This window comes from Capra hircus, chromosome 3 (assembly GCF_001704415.2).
Source record: "Capra hircus breed San Clemente chromosome 3, ASM170441v1, whole genome shotgun sequence".
Lineage (NCBI taxonomy): Eukaryota > Metazoa > Chordata > Mammalia > Artiodactyla > Bovidae > Capra > Capra hircus.
Window position 1 is genome coordinate 113,484,749 of NC_030810.1, and position 19,248 is coordinate 113,503,996.

The 19,248-nt window shown below is 41.1% G+C and overlaps 2 protein-coding genes across 3 annotated transcripts in view; both read left to right on the forward strand.

Moving 5' to 3' along the window:
• The window catches only part of DDR2 (discoidin domain receptor tyrosine kinase 2), a 169,499-nt gene extending 167,737 nt beyond the window's left edge, over positions 1–1,762 (forward strand). Inside the window, exon 18 of the mRNA XM_005677121.3 lies at positions 196–1,762. The gene's annotated coding sequence lies outside the window, so the exon portion shown is untranslated. The remainder of the gene's footprint in view (positions 1–195) is intronic.
• HSD17B7 (hydroxysteroid 17-beta dehydrogenase 7) overlaps positions 12,782–19,248 on the forward strand; it is a 31,307-nt gene continuing 24,840 nt past the window's right edge. Inside the window, exons 1-3 of one of the 2 annotated variants that reach the window (XM_005677120.3) lie at positions 12,782–13,090; positions 15,658–15,861; positions 17,024–17,116. In XM_005677120.3, the coding sequence (XP_005677177.3) occupies positions 12,984–13,090; positions 15,658–15,861; positions 17,024–17,116 (404 nt within the window). In that variant the 5' untranslated portion in view covers positions 12,782–12,983. The remainder of the gene's footprint in view (positions 13,091–15,657; positions 15,862–17,023; positions 17,117–19,248) is intronic. The other variant, XR_001297362.2, reaches the window with a different exon arrangement.

Below are 19,248 nucleotides of genomic sequence, written 5' to 3' on the forward strand. Positions count from 1 at the left end.
GATTTTAACTCCCTATTAGGGAAAATACAGCCAGAGGCAGAATATACAAGGATGAATGGGCTGCCTAGAGAGGTGGGGAGTCCTTTGTCACTGAAAAGGTTGAGATACAGGCTGAAGACTAGGCAAGAAAGAGGTAGTGTTTCTGACATAATAAGTGGTTGTGGGAGATGATGTTTTATGTCCTTTTAACCCTAGGAGTTCTTGAGAGGAGCAGGTTGAGTGTGGAAGAGTCATCTGCTGCTACTGCTTGGGATTTACACTCTTGCCTTGGAGACGGTATGACCAGCAGAAAAAGAAAGCTTGAGGCTCTGGCTTCAGAATCCATGGATACTGATAACACTGTTAAATAAAAGTCCCCTCAGAACAGAGTCTGAGCTTTCACACTCCACAGATCCTCAGATTCAGTAGGAAACAGGAAACAGGAATGAGATGGTCTTGAAGTCTCTTCCAGTTCTGATGTATTCAGACCTCAGTGGATAATTGAATCTACAATTGCTGCAGACTCAGTTGTCCAGTCATCTCCTGCTCTGATAATTGTGGTCAGCAAAAGAGATCATGTAAAGAAGTCACGATAATAGTAGTAATAGGAATGCCTGTCACCGGCTCAGTGCTTTAAAGTTTATCATGTGTTTCTACATACTTTATCTCATTTGATATCTGCAGGGCCAGACATGTTCTCATGTTCTTTTATACTTGGGACCTGCCACACACTCTGTCTTCTCAAGATCAGTAATAACTTCGTTTATTATTCATAGTTCCCCAGAGAAACAGAACTTTATATATATATATAAAGTTTATATATATATAAACTTTATATATATATATAAGATTTATTATAATGAATTGGGGAATTGGGTACATAATTATGGGGACTGAGGAGTTCCACAAAGCTGGTGTTGATGTACTTCTGAGAACCAGAAGGTCAAAGGTTTAAGTCCCAGTTGAGAGCTAAAGACTGATGTGTGAGCTCAAGTAGTCAGGCAGGGAGGGTAAATACCCCCTTACTTTTTTTCTTCTATTTAGGCCATCATTGGAGTGGATGATGCCCACCCATGCTAGAGAGGGCAATCTGCCTTACTCAGCTCACCAATGAAAATGTTAATCTCATCTGGAAACACCGTTATAGAAAAACACCCAGAAATAATGTGTAATCTGGGTGCCACATGTCTCAGTCAAGTTGATGCATTAAGGTTAGTCTTTCCATTTCAATAGAATCAAAGGGACTTGAAATCAGGGCCTGCAACTTGTTCTCCTTGATCCATGAGCATCTGGCAGGGCTGCATTCAGACCAGGCCATGACTTCCCATGTGGCAAGAGGAAATATGTAATGTAATTTATCCTTCCTTTGTCTAGTATCTTTCAACTTATTTCTTTTTACAATTCTGCCTCAAGCCACTGCATTGCATGATACCATAAAAAAAAAAAAGTTTAAAATTAACTTAGTATGTCTAGATTTTCCTGGCCTTGAGTCATAGAGGTGATCTGTTTCAAGCAACTGGCAAATATGTAATGTAATGTACAGTTACCTTTTTCTGAGATGAGGAACATTACATCTTCTGGCACTAAGACTTTTGTATTATAGACACAGTTTTAACTTCTTCCTTTGTCATACACATTGAGTTCAGCAGTACAAACCTAAGAGAGCCATCAGGGTAAAGTTATCAGGCGTCAGTTCAGTTCAGTCAGTTCAGTCGCACAGTCATGTCCGACTCTTTGCAACCCCATGAATTGCAGCACGCCAGGCCTCCCTGTCCATCACCAACTCCTGGAGTTCACTCAGACTCACGTCCATTGAGTCAGTGATGCTATCCAGCCATCTCATCCTCTGCTGTCCCCTTCTCCTCCTGCCCCCAATCCCTCCCAGCAACAGAGTCTTTTCCAATGAGTCGACTCTTCACATGAGGTGGCCAAAGTACTGGAGTTTCAGCTTCAGCATCATTCCTTCCAAAGAAATCCCAGGGCTAGTCTCCTTCAGAATGGACTGGTTGGATCTCCTTGCAGTCCAAGGGACTCTCAAGAGTCTTCTCCAACACCACAATTCAAAAGCATCAATTCTTCGGCACTCAGCCTTCTTCACAGTCCGACTCTCACATCCATACATGACCACAGGAAAAACCATAGCCTTGTCTAGATGGACCTTTGTTGGCAAAGTAAGATCTCTGCCTTTAAATATGCTATCTAGGTTGGTTATAATTTTTCTTCCAAGGAGTAAGCGTATTTTAATTTCATGGTTGCAGTCACCATCTGCAGTGATTTTGGAGCCCAAAGAAATAAAGTCTGACACTGTCTCCCTATGTATTTCCCATGAAGTGATGGGACCAGATGCCATGATCTTCATTTTCTGAATGTTGAGCTTTAAGCCAACTTTTTCACTCTCCTCTTTCACTTTCATCAAGAGGCTTTTCAGTTCTTCCACTTTCTGCCATAAGGGTGGTGTTATCTGCATATCTGAGGTTACTGATATTTCTCCCGGCAATCTTGATTCCAGCTTGTGCTTCTTCCAGTCCAGTGTTTCTCATGATGTACTCTCCATAGAAGTTAAATAAGCAGGGTGACAATATACAGCCTTGACGTCCTCCTTTTCCTATTTAGAACCAGTCTGTTGTTCCATGTCCATTTTTAACTGTTGCTTCCTGTCCTGCATATAGGTTTCTCAAGAGGCAGGTCAGGTGGTCTGGTATTCCCATCTCTTTCAGAATTTTCCACAGTTTATTGTGATCCACACAATCATGGGCTTTGGCATAGTATCTAGAATTTAAAAGTAGGTGGAATTTTAAAGAAGAATGAAGAACTTTTAAAGAATAGAAGAATGAAGCTAGGAATTATGTAGAAAAGGAGGTAGGAAAAGGGATGAGAAACTGTGGGGCTTTACCTTTCTAAGAAGTCATCTTTTTCATGATATATGTGAAATGTTTTATGTCCAGATTGTGGTTTGGGGTAGTAGATTTAAATTTATACTTTCGCTAGTGAATGTGGTGATAGCTAGGTCCAAATCTTGATGAGCTGTCCAGACACATATGTGCTAAGAAAAGATCTGGAGTCTAAAGAGGCACCCAAGGGGAAATGCAATTTTAATACTCCGGAAAGACCACTTGCAAGTGTACAAGACTGTATAACAAAGGGCACTGTATGAATGTAGAGCAATGAACGTGCACGTGACTGGACGGGGAGGCATGTGGGGTTTAGAAAGGAGGCTACATAATAAAGGGTGATAGAGAGAAGGATGGGGGAGGTAAGGGCAGCAAGACAGACACAGATGGTGCTGCTGAGAATCCATTCTGAAGCATGAAAGCCAATCTCTGAAGAGAACAGAAAACGTAAGTGTCTTGAAGATAAAAGATAAATGTGTATGGAGAGAGAGGAAATTCTGGATGATAGAGATTATTAAAAGTAGTCATTAAAAAATGAAAAGTGAGGTGCAGAGTATGACATGGAAGGGAGCTTTTCAGAGCTTTAAGAAAAGATAAACCCGTCAGGAATATAAAAACACATAAGCAACCACCAGGGAATGACCTTTCATCTCATGGGATGTAGGAGAGGGAGGCAGTTTGAACATGAGTGTTCTAGACCACCTCCAGTGCCAGGGATTCATGGTGGTGAAAAGAGATCAACTCTGTCTGAGCTGGACTTGGCTTTCCAAGTGCTGCTTTGGAAATGAAGACCAAGAGAGGAGCCGGGGAATTCATGTTAGCTCACGAGGCTCTGTCTTCCCCTCTTTGTTCCTGTCACTGAAATCCACTTTAGATAATGCTCATCACTCTTGTGCCCAGAGAGGACACAGGGAAACACTGGGACAACAGGTTTAGGTCAAACTAGATGAAATCTTGTTTGATATCTGCACCAAGAGGTACATGCCATGTTGGAACCATGTATTTTTCTAGTCCCATCCAGGCATCCCACAAGAAAGCCACGATGTGGGGCTAAGCCATTTGTTTCAAGTAAAGGAGAATAGAAGAAAGGAAAAGATGAAGATGTTCCAAGGAAATAGTGTAAAACAGAATAACATCTGTTTTGTCCAAAGCACAAAAATAAATGGAGAAAATCACAGTTTTAAGGCTTAGATTACTCCCAATACAGAGCTGTTAAGTCTTTGATCCTAAACTGAGTTTGTAGACCTGGGATTTTCCATCTTGCTCTTTTCAGTGAGACCTCTGATATCTGGCAGAGCTTATGATAGGTTTCTGAAAGATATAGATCCAAATCTAGGCTGAATTTCCTTCTGAATTAAAATTTAACATTTTTGTAGAAACAGATGAATGTCTTTTCCACTTGGTAAATGTCTTAGAATGCTAAATTGAGATAAAAAGAGACTGGAATGGTTAAAGGTTTTTAGATTTCTGGCATTTTGAATTCTCTGCTGCAGTTAACTGCATTACTTGGTAGCAAAAATATGGAGGGTAATTATTTAGTTGATGTATCTTTTTTTTTTTCTCTCCAACTGTTATATTGAAATACTTTAAGACTCACAAGAAGTTGTGAAAATAGTTCAGAGTGGCCTTTACCTAATACCAGGATTTCCCATTGATAACATCTTATGTAATCATAGTCCAGTTTCAACACCAGAAAATTGACATTGGTACAATGCTGTTAACTAGTTCACCAGTTCTTCATATCTATACATTTCATTTCTGGATACTTTTAACCCTTGCTGATTTGTAACCTGGTCTTGCTTGGCTGCATCAGGAAAGACATTATTGGGATACAATTCTGTCAAATCCTTAATAGGATATAACAAATTAATCTGTTCCTTTATCAATAAATAATATCCTGCCTAGACTGTATCCATATTTTCTGACTAGTTCGGCTGTGTCAGTTTGGCACCTGAAACAATCCAAAAACAGCTTAGAAAAATCAGATAACACAAAGAAGAGTAAGACCCATAGCTCACTAGCTAGGTATAGAAGGAAATTATAGATGGTTTCTGCAGTTCCTTCGAGTAGGGCTTATATGGTGGCAAGGAGAGGACTTTAGAATAAATCAGTATTTTGATTAAAAACTAGGTGGCACTTCATTCTTGGCACCAGGAAGAGCTTTTGGAAGGAATAAGTACAATGGTGGAGACTCTTATTGTGTAGTAAAACACTATTCTCAGAATATTAGAGAAGTTTCATTTACTTAAATGTCTATTCTTAAATGGAATAACAACCACATTGGACTAAATTAAGTACAGATACAGTAGCAACCTGGCCCAGAGGTTCAGAAAGATAGAAGAGTTGAAGCTTTAGTTTTGTGGATTACAGTTTTGAGTTCTGTGATGGCATTTTTAAGCTGCCCTGTTTAAGGATCACGAGATTATATCTGAGTTAACCTCTGCATGCCCCACATCCTATAAAGTTCCTAACACATAGTGAGCACACCATAAATATTTGCTGAATTTTTTTTTTGAATGAATAAAAGGTAGAAGCAGAAACTTGTCAACTGACATAACTAGGGTGAATTTAGGTAGAACTACTTTGCTGTAATGTAGAGGGTTTATTTTCAAATAAGAAAGAGGAAAATGTGCCCAAACTTTTATGTCCTCCATTTCTATGTTGAAATTGATCTATGTAAATGTCTTATTCTTTGAGGTATTTAGACAGAAATGCAAGGTTCTTCTCTGCATGGTACCCCATCAAGAGCAGGGAGAGATCCTGGCCCCAAACCCAGCTCTTTCGAAACAAGATTTTTAGTTTCTCCTGCAAACACCTTGTCAACAACTTCTTGGGCCTCCAAAGGTGAAAGATGGGAGTCCCAGGCTAGCTCATGCTTACCCACGTTCACAATTGCATGTAAAGGAAGAATTTGCAAAGAGACTCAAGGGAAAGCATAAAGGGATAAGGTAATTACTTTTGTTGAAAAACTGTTTCTTGAAAAGAGGCTTGGAAAGAAGTTAAAGTTGATCAGATTACTACTAATGCACCAAGGGTTTGTAATCTAGCCTATTCATTTTATGTCCTTTATGATTCATGATATCCTAGTCTTCCACCCCATTGCCTGGTAAATTTTTCTGAGGACTGATTTCTAAAGCAATGTGGTGCACTCTCCCTATGAGGAGGAAACATCTGGGCTTTATTCTTCAAGCTTTGGAGGTTGATGTGTCTTGTCAAGGGGTAACAATAGCAAATTGATTTTATTTCTGCTTAAAACTGTCATAGTCATTCCAAAATAGTATGCATAAAAGTTCTCTGTATTAGAAAAAGAAATGAGATACCAACTGTATATTGTCTTTATTTATTCTCTGTAAGTCTGTCAGGTGATAAATTGTAAATAACAATGATTAAAGAAATATGCTACTGATGGATCCTTTTTTCTGTGAAAATAGCACTGGTTCTGGGCTTCATTACCATTACTCCCTATACCCTTACACCCTTTTTGGAGAAGTGATGGGGCATGAGGACAGAGCTGAGGGATATATGTGGTGTGGATGCCTTGTTTGTTGAAGGAAATGCAACAGAGGGTTATTTACATAGGCTTCTGATATATTAATTGACTGTTTATTGAAAGAAAAGCATCTTGGCCCCTGGCATATCCAAACCTACTATAGATTGGTGTATGTTGTTAGATTAGTCCAGTTCTAGAGAACCTAATCCAAAATTGGGTATCCTTTACTGTTCTGGCTACAAAGTTGTCTTGTTTAATATACAGAAATCCCTTCTAAATCCAAATATGGTCTGTCTCAAGACTACCCACACATACAAAGAGCTACAAAAAACTATGATTAACCAGCATGCAGACTCAGTCTTCATAACAGAGAATAGGATGGAGCCACCCAAAACAACATATATCTTATCTGGTCCCTGAAGAATACATTTATATTTTTAAAATTCTGAGTAATATTAACTTATCTTTTTCAGTGATGGCCACAATATATAAGCAAAAGGATATAACCCCCCAGAGAATAACCAGAGGACTCCTGAAAACATACTCTTTTCCCCCAGAGTTTCTGGTTTGGTTTCACAATTAAAGATCAGGAGTTCACATAAATATGTAATGGCAGTAGGGTTGGAAGTGGAGGAGATAAACAATAAGCAGGAATAGCAGAGATGCTCAAAGAGGTACAATTTTATTCTCAACAGCTATTCCCGAAGTTTAAAGGTAGGTATAAGTGATACATTTGGATTCACAGGTGATAAGCCATTATATATACATTATATATATATACATTATATATATATACATTATATATATATATATCTATATATCTATATATATATGGCTCAGACAGTAAAGAAGAATCTGCCTGCAATGCAGGAGACCCAGGTTCAGTTCCTGGGTCAGGAAGATCACCTGGAGAAGAGTAGGGAATGGCTACCCACTCCAGTACTCTTACCTGGAGAATCAAATGGACAGAGGAGCCTGGCAGGCTACAGTCTGTGGGGTTGCAAAGACTGGACATGACTGAGCAATTAACACTTTAATTTTCATATATTATACATATATCTGAATATATAATTTATTATTAAAGACAGAAATTAGGTAAATATATTACTAAGTATTTTATTCTTTTCATTGCAATGGTGAATAGAATTGTTTCCTTAATTTCTCTTTCTATTTTCTCATTATTAGTGAATAGGAATGCAAGGAATTTCTGTGTATTGATTTTATATCCTGCAAATTTACTATATTCATTGATTAGCTCTAGTAATTTTCTGGTGGAGAATCAATATAGTGAAAAGAGTATGCTACCCAAAGTAATCTATAGATTCAATGCAATCCCTATCAAACTACCAACGTTATTTTTCACAGAGCTAGAACAAATAATTTCACGATTTGTATGAAAATACAAAAACCTCGAATAGTCAAAGCAATCTTGAGAAAGAAGAATGGAACTGGAGGAATCAACCTGACTGACTTCAGGCTCTACTACAAAGCCACAGTCATCAAGACAGTATGGTACTGGCACAAAGACAGACATATAGATCAGTGGAACAAAATAGAAAGCCCAGAGATAAATCCACACACCTATGGACACCTCATCTTTGACAAAGGAGGCAAAAATATACAATGGATTAAAGACAATCTCTTTAACAAGTGGTGCCTGGAAAACTGGTCAACCACTTGTAAAAGAATGAAACTAGATCACTTGCTGACACCATACACAAAAATAAACTCAAAATGGATTAAAGATCTAAAGATAAGACCAGAAACTATAAAACTCCTAGAGGAGAACATAGGCAAAACACTCTCCGACATAAATCACAGCAGGATCCTCCATGACCCACCTCCCAGAATACTGGAAATAAAAGCAAAAATAAACAAATGGGACCTAATTAAAATCAAAAGCTTCTGCACAACAAAGGAAACTATAAGCAAGGTGAAAAGACAGCCTTCAGAATGGGAGAAAATAATAGCAAATGAAGCAACTGACAAACAACTAATCTCAAAAATATACAAGCAACTCCTGCAGCTCAATTCCAGAAAAATAAATGACCCAATCAAAAAATGGGCCAAGGAACTAAACAGACATTTCTCCAAAGAAGACATACAGATGGCTAACAAACACATGAAAAGATGCTCAACATCACTCATTATCAGAGAAATGCAAATCAAAACCACAATGAGGTACCATTTCACACCAGTCAGAATGGCTGCTATCCCAAAGTCTACAAACAATAAATGCTGGAGAGGGTGTGGAGAAAAGGGAACCCTCTTACACTGTTGATGGGAATGCAAACTAGTACAGCCACTATGGAGAACAGTGTGGAGATTCCTTAAAAAAATGGAAATAGAACTGACTTATGACCCAGCAATCCCACTGCTGGGCATACACACCGAGGAAACCAGAATTGAAAGAGACACGTGTACCCCAATGATCCACAGCACCCCAACAGTACCACAGCACTGTTTTAGCCAGGACATGGAAACAACCTAGGTGTCCATCAGCAGATGAATGGATAAGAAAGCTGTGGTACATATACACAATGGAGTATTACTCAGCCATTAAAAAGAATACATTTGAATCAGTTCTAATAAGGTGGATGAAACTGGAGCTGATCATAGAGTGAAGTAAGCCAGAAAGAAAAACACCAATACAGTATAATAACACATATATACGGAATTTAGAAAGATGGTGACAATAACCCTGTATGTGAGACAGCAAAAGAGACACAGATGTATAGAACAGTCTTTTGGACTCTGTGGGAGAGGGAGAGGGTGGGATGATTTGGGAGAATGGCATTGAAACATGTTTATTATCATATGTGAAATGAATCGCCAGTCCAGGTCCGATGCATGATTCAGGATGCTTGGGCTGGTGCACTGGGATGACCCAGAAGGATGGGATGGGGAAGGAGGTGGGAGGGGGGTTCAGAATGGGGAACACATGTACACCTGTGGCGGATTCCTGTCAATGTATGGCAAAACCAATACAATATTGTAACTAGCCTTCAATTAAAATAAATAAATATATATTAAAAAATTAAAAAAAATAAAAACAGAGATTATATCTGCTCTTTAATATTTTATCTAACAATTTAAAAGGCCCTGCATTTTTTTGAGTGAGTGAAGTCGCTCAGTCGTGTCTGACTCTTTGCAATCCCATGGACTGTAGACTACCAGGCTTCTCTGTCCGTGGGATTCTCCAGGCAAGAATACTGGAGTGGGTTGCCACTTCCTTCTCCAGGGGATCTTCCCAACCCAGGGGTCGAATCCAGGTCTCCTGCATTGCAGGCAGATGCTTTACCCTCTGAGCCACCAGGGAAGTCCTGGTGCATTTTTTTAACTGCTGATTAAAAACTAGTAAAATCAGTACTAGACAACTGATTTATCTCCATTTATAATTTTATATTCATTTTGTATTTGAAAAAGAAAGGCACACACATAATATCTTCTGGTCCATGAGTCCTACAGAACAATAACTTATTATGTACAGGCAGCATGTGACCTTTTGCTATCTAATGCCATTGGTAAAATGCCACTCTCAGAGTAGTTCTTGGCCACACTGGATGTACAGTGATTTGAAGAAAAGACAGACGAAAGGTATCTACAAGTAAGGTCCCATTGGCAGCTGTATTTTTTTGCCCCTGTTGCAAACCATAGGCAAGTTAGTTCTAGAGAGGCCTGTAAGGACCCAAGCTCTATTGTGGAGGCTAAAGATATCTTTATTTATTTTTGTCTACCTAAGGACAATTTCAGGCACAATACAAGAAACCAGAGATCAGTTTCAGAGTTTAGTGTAAATGCAAATTTATTATATGAAGAAATGAATAAACCGCCAAAGGTAATGGCTACATTTACTATGCTGATCATGGGGCCAAGGTGTGTTAGGGATAAATGCGATCGCTGGGTAGCATGTTTTCTTCTGGCATCTCTAGGAAAACAGCCCATGAACAATATAAACTCAAGATGATTAGCTTGCGGTGATAAAAGTCACACGTATTCACCTATAAGCAAAACCATAAGGACTTCTCTGGTGGTCCAATGGCTAAGACTGCGCTCCCAATGAAGGTGGCCTGGGTTTGATCCTTGGATAGGGAACTAGATCCCACATGCCAGAGCTAAACCTAGTGCAGGCGAATAAATTTTTTAAAAAAGATTTATTAAAACAATTATGACTGTTATGGAGCAGCATCCGACATGTGATGGAATATCTTTAAAATACAAAATTAAGTATCTGTCATCAACAGAGTCTTATACTCCTGGTCTCTCTGGCACATCTAGCTGTTCAGCCTCTTTCAGAGGCTGCAGAACCTTGAAAGCAGAAACTTTATTTGGAGAAGACCAAGGTTTCCTCACTTGGCTTGGATGGACATAATGATGGAAGGAGAGACTGCTGGTCTTGCTCCGAAGTCTTCAGGCCTTCACTTAACTCACAGTCAGTCCTACACTGGTGGTCATCCTAAAACTGTGATGATACTAAATCCTGAGTCTGGGCCCTCCCCTTATTGGTAAGAATGAGTTTTTCACAGGATAGCCATACAACTCAATGTCCCCTCTCTTATTTATTTCACACGTCACTTCGGAGCTCTATGGGCTTTCATTCTAAGTTGCTTCAGTCGTGTCTGACTCTTTGCAACCCCATAGTCTGTAGCCCGCCAGGCTCCTCTGTCCATGGGATTATCTAGGCAAGAATACTGGAATGGGTTGTCATGCCCTCCTCCAGGGAACTCTGAACTCTGGACCCTCTAAAAGGAGGCTTTGGGTCTAGATTCTAAAGATTGGGGTGTACTGTCAGGCCCTATAAAATTGCTGCTCTCTTGGTCTCTGTACATCGCTGCCCTACCTGGCCCTGCCTCATCCTTACTATATGCCCATGGTGGCCTCCATCTCCTGAGCTGAAAGTTTAATTGGTTATGATCAACCCCGACCCTAGCTAACAATTACTATAAGACTGAGGGCCAGAATGACGCCAACATGTTTGATCACCAACAAGAAACAGTGGCCCTTGCACAGGTTGCTAACTCAAAGAACTGTGGGAAGACGTTTCAGCAGTCTCCCTGACCATCAAGGAGTCCTTTGGATGTCAAGTCCCCTGTTACCGACAGCCTTCTCCTCCACTGTGCAGTGAATACTGCTGCCTTGTCCTGCCTCCTGTTGACCATGCACAGTGGGGCCTCACTCCAGGACAGTGCCTCTGATATGTGAGATGTAATAAATCATTGATGTCTCTTTTGCTGCCTCTGAATTCTTTCTTTGGTCTAGCAACTGGGCAGCTACAAGGGTTGCAAGACTGTAGGGGTGCAGCCCAACATAAGAGTTAATTTTACTGCAGAACTTTCAGAAAATATTGTTAAATCATGGTTTCTTTATAATAGTTGTAAGTGGGTTATGGGTAGAAGCTGAGCGTCACTCAAAAAAATATATATATATATAGACGATACAGGAATTAAATCTTTAATAATCACGTTTATTCTTTCAATCTAATTTTATTGGTATAAGATTTATCTAATACTAAACTGATATAAAATTAATCAAAACATCCAGGTTACTCAAAAGCCAGTGAAAATGACCTCAGTCTCTATCTTTCAGAGATCATTGCTGTTTATAAATAATTAAAACTTTGAAAGTGGTTATGAAGAACCTTCCACAAAGTTTGATACAAGATGTGCAGAATTCCTTACTGTGGACCCAGACTGGTGATGGTCACATTGTGACTAGCCCACAATAAATCCAGAAACCTAAAGTAAGCATCAGAAACTTTTATGGCAATTTGGCAGAGTACTTACATCTGTTGAATTTAATTAAAAAAAAAATTGGGGCTTGTATGCTTCTTGCTTTTTATTTAATTTTTCTAGCAATTTATTTTTATTGATTATTCCAGAAGTACCCATCTGGGGTGGCTTGGAAAAACAAAGTGGGTCCTTTACCACAAAGAATTTGAGACACACTGAAATAGGAGGTTACAATACAGGACCCATTACGTCCTATGGAATTCTAAGCTTCTCTTACTCTACACCATATTCCAAGTTTTGAAAATTGGCAATTCATGCATGATTCTCCGTAAAGTTCTTAGTAAAATCAGTGTTCATTTTCACGAAGATGATTTTTTAGAGGAAGAGGAGTTTTGGAACCAGAAGGTTGGGTGTTAATTGGCACAGTGCCTGGATGGAAAACTAAGTAATGATCATCTCTAAACTTCACTTCCTAGCCTCAAACCTCTCCTCTAAAATACGGAGCTCTGGTGAAAATATCCTGAGGTCTTCCTGCCATGAAGTGCTAATCAGAGGCGCCAGGGCATTCACCCTGCTTGAGCCGTGACTCCCCTACCCGAGCGCACCGCTAGGAGAACGCCCCAACCACGACAGAAGCCTCACGTCAGCGGGGCGGACGCGGGGCGGACGCGGGGCGGGACACCTTCCGAGGCCCAGGAGCAGGGACAGCTCGGATTGGCTCGGGCCTCGTGCGACAACGCGGCCCCGCCCCTCGGCCTATCTCACTCCATCCGGGCTCCTGCGCTGCGAGCGGCTGGGAGGCCGCGACGGAAGAGCCTCCCAGCGCGAAATCCATGACGAAAAAGGGAGGCGGGGCCCCGATTGACGGCCCGGGGGCGTGGCCGAGGCGGGGATATGGGTCTAAATAACCGTGGGAAACCTTGCTGGGTCCCTGCTTTGGGGCGCGTGGTCACAGGGTGTGCAAGCATGCGGAAAGTGGTTTTGATCACCGGGGCGAGCAGGTGAGACCTCCTTCGAGATAGTGGAGGCGGCGGGGCTGGGGTCCAAGGGAGCAGGAAGTACCGAGCCAGGTGGACCCGTCACCGACCGACCCTAGGAGCTCCTGTCGTTGACCCTGCCTTGGTGGGGACAGGGCCGAGACCCTGTCCGGCTTTTCCCTGGGTTCCCCTGTGCGCGAGGTACCAGGCTTGTCGGCGTCGTGAGCAGCTCAGTAACGTGTTTTCAATTAAACATGACAGCGAAAAACAAAAAGTAGAGCGTCACTAAGAGATGTGTCTCAGTGACGATCCTGTCGGTATGCAGAGAAAGGGCTCTACCCACTCAGACCTCGCCCCCTTTACACTTTTAACTTTCTCATCACTGGTAAATTAGACCAGGTCACCATATATTTTGTACTCTCCCAGCTTTTTTCTGTGCTAGACTTCCGCCCCTAGATAAATTTCAGCCTCCAAGAACGTTAGAATACGGGGGTTGGGGGTGGGATGGGGTGAGAATATCTCATATAACACAGTGCTAGACACCTAGTATAAGTACTCTTCAGAGACTCAGAGAAAAGTAACTTTTTTCTGTTAAGGCGTGGAAGGAGTGCAAGTAACCGTACTGCCGATGAGTAATTTACTCCAGGGGTTGGGTATTTGGATTCAGCCTCCGTTTTACTTTTCGTTTGTAATTCAATGAACAGTATGTGAAGGATGAAACTAGCCAAACCAGTTTTCTAATTGAGGCGTTTTGTTGGGGAGGGACGGGTGGATTAAGACTGAGGTTATGTTAAAGGACATTTAAAATTAGTTCAGCTTTCAGTTATCTAGACCTGTCCATGTTAAAAGACAAACCTGGCAGGTGTCTTGTGATGGGCAGAATTTTAATATGCCCTCACCTGAATAACTTTAACAACCAGTGTGGTGCTTTCTATGTTGATGTGCTTAAATAAGTCAGGCTTGATTTTGTGTTTGTTCCTTTTACAAATATTGTGATATGTGCAATTGTATATTTATAGTAAAGGCCTATTCTCAAGTGGGGATGAATAAACATAACTATGGTTTATTCATGGTGCTAGGCTCTTTGCCTGGAATCAGCTTTAAAGTCTTGGAAAAAGCCCACTTACCTAGGGTTTCACTGTTATCAGCCAACCTGATCCGATCCCTCTCCCCATCTACTGTGTGGTTTCACAATGCTCTTTCTGAAGGAGGTAATTGACACATGTACTCATCCCTGGGTGGGGAAGATCCCCTGGAGGAGGAAATGACAACCCTCTCCAGTGTTCTTGCCTGGAAAATTCCATAGACAGAGGAGCCTCAGTTCAGTTCAGTTCAGTCGCTCAGTCGTGTCCGACTCTGCGGCCTCATGAATCGCAGCACACCAGGCCTCCCTATCCATCGCCAACTCCCGGAGTTCACGCAAACTCACGTCCATTGAGTTGGTGATGCCATCCAGCCATCTCATCCTCTGTTGTCCCCTTTTCCTCCTGCCCCTAGTCCCTCTCAGGATCAGTCTTTTCCAATGAGTCAATTCTTCCCATGAGGTGGCCAGAGTACTGGAGTTTCAGCTTGAGCATCATTCCTTCCAAAGAAATCCCAGGGCTGATCTCCTTTAGAATGGACTGGTTGGATCTCCTTGCAGTCCAAGGGACTCTCAGGAGTCTTCTCCAATACCACAGTTCAGAAGCATCAATTCTTCGGTGCTCAGCTTTCTTCACTGTCCAACTCTCACATCCATACATGACCACTGGAAAACCATAGCCTTGACTAGACGGACCTTTGTTGGCAAATGTCTCTGCTTTTCAACATGCTATCTAAGTTGGTCATAACTTTTCTTCCAAGGAGTAAGCGTCTTTTAATTTCATGGCTGCAGTCACCATCTGCAGCCTAGTGGGCAACAATCCATAGGGTCACCAAGAGTCAGACACGACTGAGTGACTAAGCATGAAGCACGCATTCATCCCTACTTCTCTTTTTGTGTAGCCATCTTATATTTCCTTTTCCTATCTTCTACTTAATCATCTTCCTGTTGGTTATTCAGTCCTAGTAGTTGAGAGGGACTTGTCTCTCCTGCCATTTGCTTATACCTTACCCTGAAAGAGTCACCCATTCCTTAAATTAGGAATTTCTGGTGCTGCTGATAGTGGCCCATGTACCAACTGATAGAAGAGCCCTTGCCCTTGAGAAACCTAGACATAGAGTAAAACAGGCCCACTGCTAAACGCTGAGATGCTCTTTTTAGCGCTTGCTGATGATGTATTGAATCACTTTCATGAGTGTCATGATCAGCATACAATGAAAACCACTGACAGGATAAACTCTGTCTTAAATGCTAAAGGGCAATTCTGATTTGCAGTTATTCAAGTCATTGAGCTTTCGCAAAATGAAAGAAACACAAGCTGGACAACATCGTGAGCCAGTGACTATTAGAGTTGGAGGGTTCCCCACTTCTTTACATAGTTTTTGAGTGCTTTCTGTCTACCTGTTTGGGGCTCAAGTTGACAAAATCAGTCTTCTGAGCCAGAGAGAAGTTGCCTCTATTTGGCACCATCTCATTTAATGCATGTTCGATATCTGAATTGTCCTCTCAGTGGCGTGGGCCTAGCCCTCTGCAGGCGGTTGCTGGAAGAAGATGATGCGCTTCACCTGTGCTTGGCGTGCAGGCGCATGAGCAAAGCAGAAGCTGTCCGCACCTCTCTGCTGGCCTCCCACCCCACTGCTGAGGTCTCCATTGTGCAGGTGGATGTCAGCAGCCTGCCGTCGGTGTTCCAGGCCACCAAGGAGCTCAAGCAAAGGTCTGCGTCTTATTGATGGCTTTTTTCTCATGTGATTGTGCAGTGCAACAGCTAATAGAATAAGAAGGGATGGGAAAATCTATAAAAGAAACAGGTGCAGTGTAAAAAGAAGTTACACTGAGGAAATCTGTAGAGTAACATATTATTTTCATTCTTAATCACAATCATGACCATTCCATGAAGATTAATTTATGAGCATATTTTGACATGCAGTCAGTTGTAAAGTCTTAGGTTAGTGTAACTCCTTTGATGTTTAAATACATTTTTTGCATCTTTGCTTCACATAAAAAAACTCCATTAAGTATGTGAGGCAGGTATTGACAAGTAAAGAAATTTCCCCAAGCCACTCACTAAAACTTTGTTCATACTGACAGTAATTGGCATACAATAGACGTTTGATAAATGTTTAGTATCTGAAGGGCTAGAGTCCTTAGATATATAACTTCTCAAAAAATGTACAATAAATTGCATATAGCTACACAATGCATTTTTCTGGAGAGACATGTTTTTTTTCTTCTAAGAGGAATGAATAATAATTAGTTTAATTAATAAACTATTAATTACATTTTTGTAATTTAGGCCCTTAATAAGCAAGAGCTTCTTTATTTCCATGGACAGTAAAATGAACTTCAGTATATATAAGGAAAACGTTCTTGGTAAAAGAATTGGCTGAAGAATAATATGTTGTATTTCATTTATGTTTGATAGCCGTTTGCATTACTTGTGTTCCCTGCTCTAGTGGATATCTTGGTGTTCAGATTCCAGCATTAATGGATCAGATTATACTAATTTTACTTGTCAAAGAGGCAAGATGTGAGTTTTTTTTTTTTTTTAAAGCAAAAACGTTTCTAAGACCAGAGGGAGTGTAGGTTTAATAGAGTCACTGTGGTACCTTATTGGGAAGACTAAGCTGGAAGGAGTATTGATCAGAGAAGATTTGACTTCAAAACCCATTACAGCTCTTCAAATTCTGTTTGAGGCCACCATCAAAAAAAGAATACTCAAATATTTACCAGGCTAAATAAAAAATGTTGAGAAGGTAGTACTGGTGCCTTAGCTTGCTACGGTCATCTTTTTTGTGCTTTCTGTCCTTCATGGACCTTCTTTATTCTAATTGCTCTAAGAGACAGCTAACAATCTTCTTTCTTGATTTTACTTGCAGGTTTCAGAGATTAGACTATGTATATCTAAATGCTGGGATCATGCCTAATCCACAGCTGAATATCAAAGCACTTTTTCGTGGTCTCTTTTCAAGGTAATGTCTATCTTCTAGATTAACTGATTGGAAGGAAGGTGTTTGTTGATTTTTTTTTTGCCTAGTTTTGCCATCAGTCCATTAAGTTGAGGGGGTGAGCGGGTGTGGAGAAGAATGAAGACAGAAAGTGCGTGTTGCAGCCGTGTCGTGAAACGTGTTTTTGTCTTTGTGAGGAACGTAGCAAGTCATGATTCTGTGTTCTTGGTCTGCGGATATTCGAAGGATGTTGCATGTTGTGGCAGGTCAGTTTTGGCCTGCCTCACTGTGTCCATGAGAACATTTCAGAGCTAGGCAGAGTTGTCAGTGAGACTCTAATAATCAGGAAGGCAACTTGAGCAGCATTTCTCAGCCATGTGTCAGGTACTCTGACCAGTAGGCTAAGGACATGTACAGGGCTAAATACCTTCCTGGGAGATTCTCAATACACATTCAGTTCAGTTCAGTCGCTCAGTCGTGTCCAACTCTTTGCGACCCCATGAATCACAGCACACCAGGCCTCCCTGTCCATCACCATCTCCTGGAGTTCACTCAAACTCACGTCCATCGAGTCAGTGATGCCATCCAGCCATCTCATCCTCTGTCGTCCCCTTCTCCTCCTGCCCCCAATCCCTCCCAGCATCAGAGTCTTTTCCAATGAGTCAACTCTTCGCATGAGGTGGCCAAAGTACTGAGCTTCAGCTTCAGCATCATTCCTTCCAAAGAACACCCAGGGCTGATCTCCTTTAGAATGGACTGGTTGGATCTCCTTGCAGTCCATGGGTCTCTCAAGAGTCTTCTCCAACACCACAGTTCAAAAGCATCAATTCTTTGACTCTCAGCTTTCTTCACTGTCCAACTCTCACATCCATATATGACCACTGGAAAAACCATAGCCTTGACTAGACGGACCTTTGTTGGCAAAGTAATGTCTCTGCTTTTGAATATACTATCTAGGTTGGTCATAACTTTTCTTCCAAGGAGTAAGCGTCTTTTAATTTCATGGCTGCAGTCACCATCTGCAGTGATTTGGGAGCCCAAAAAAATAAAGTCTGACACTGCTTCCACTGTTTCCCCATCTATTTCCTATAAAGTGATGTGACCAGATGCCATGATCTTCGTTTTCTGAATGTTGAGCTTTAAGCCAACTTTTTCACTCTCCTCTTTCACTTTCATCAAAAGGCTTTTTAGTTCCTCTTCACTTTCTGCCATAAGGGTGGTGTCATCTGCATATCTGAGGTTATTGATATTTCTCCCGGCAATCTTGATTCCAGCTTGTGTTTCTTCCAGTCCAGTGTTTCTCATGATGTACTCTGCATAGAAGTTAAATAAGCAGGGTGACAATATACAGCCTTGACGTACTCCTTTTCCTATTTGGAACCAGTCTGTTGTTCCATGTCCAGTTCTAACTGTTGCTTCCTGACCTGCATATAGGTTTCTCAAGAGGCAGGTCAGGTGGTCTGGTATTCCCATCTCTTTCAGAATTTTCCACAGTTTATTGTGATCCACACAGTCAAAGGCTTTGACATAGTCAATAAAGCAAAAATAGATGTTTTTCTGGAACTCTCGTGATTTTTCCATTAGCCAGCAGATGTTGGCAATTTGATTTCTGGTTCCTCTGCCTTTTCTAAAACCATCTGGAAGTCACGGTTCATGTACTGCTGAAGCCTGGCTTGGAGAATTTTGAGCATTACTTTGCTAGCGTGTGAGATGAGTGTAATTGTGCAGTAGTTTGAGCATTCTTTGGCATTGCCTTTCTTTGGGATTGGAATGAAAACTGACCTTTTCCAGTCCTGTGGCCACTGCTGAGTTTTCCAAATTTGCTGGCATATTGAGTGCAGTCCTTTCACAGCATCATCTTTCAGGATTTGAAATAGCTCAACTGGAATTCCATCACCTCCACTAGCTTTGCTCATAGTGATGCTTTCTAAGGCCCACTTGACTTCACATTCCAGGATGTCTGGCTCTAGGTGAGTGATCACACCATCGTGATTATCTTGGCCATGAAGATCTTTTTTGTACAGTTCTTCTGTGTATTCTTGCCACCTCTTTTTAATATCTTCTGCTTCTGGTAGGTCCATACCATTTCTGTCCTTTATCGAGCCCATCTTTGCATGAAATGTTCCCTTGGTATCTCTAATTTTCTTAAAGAGATC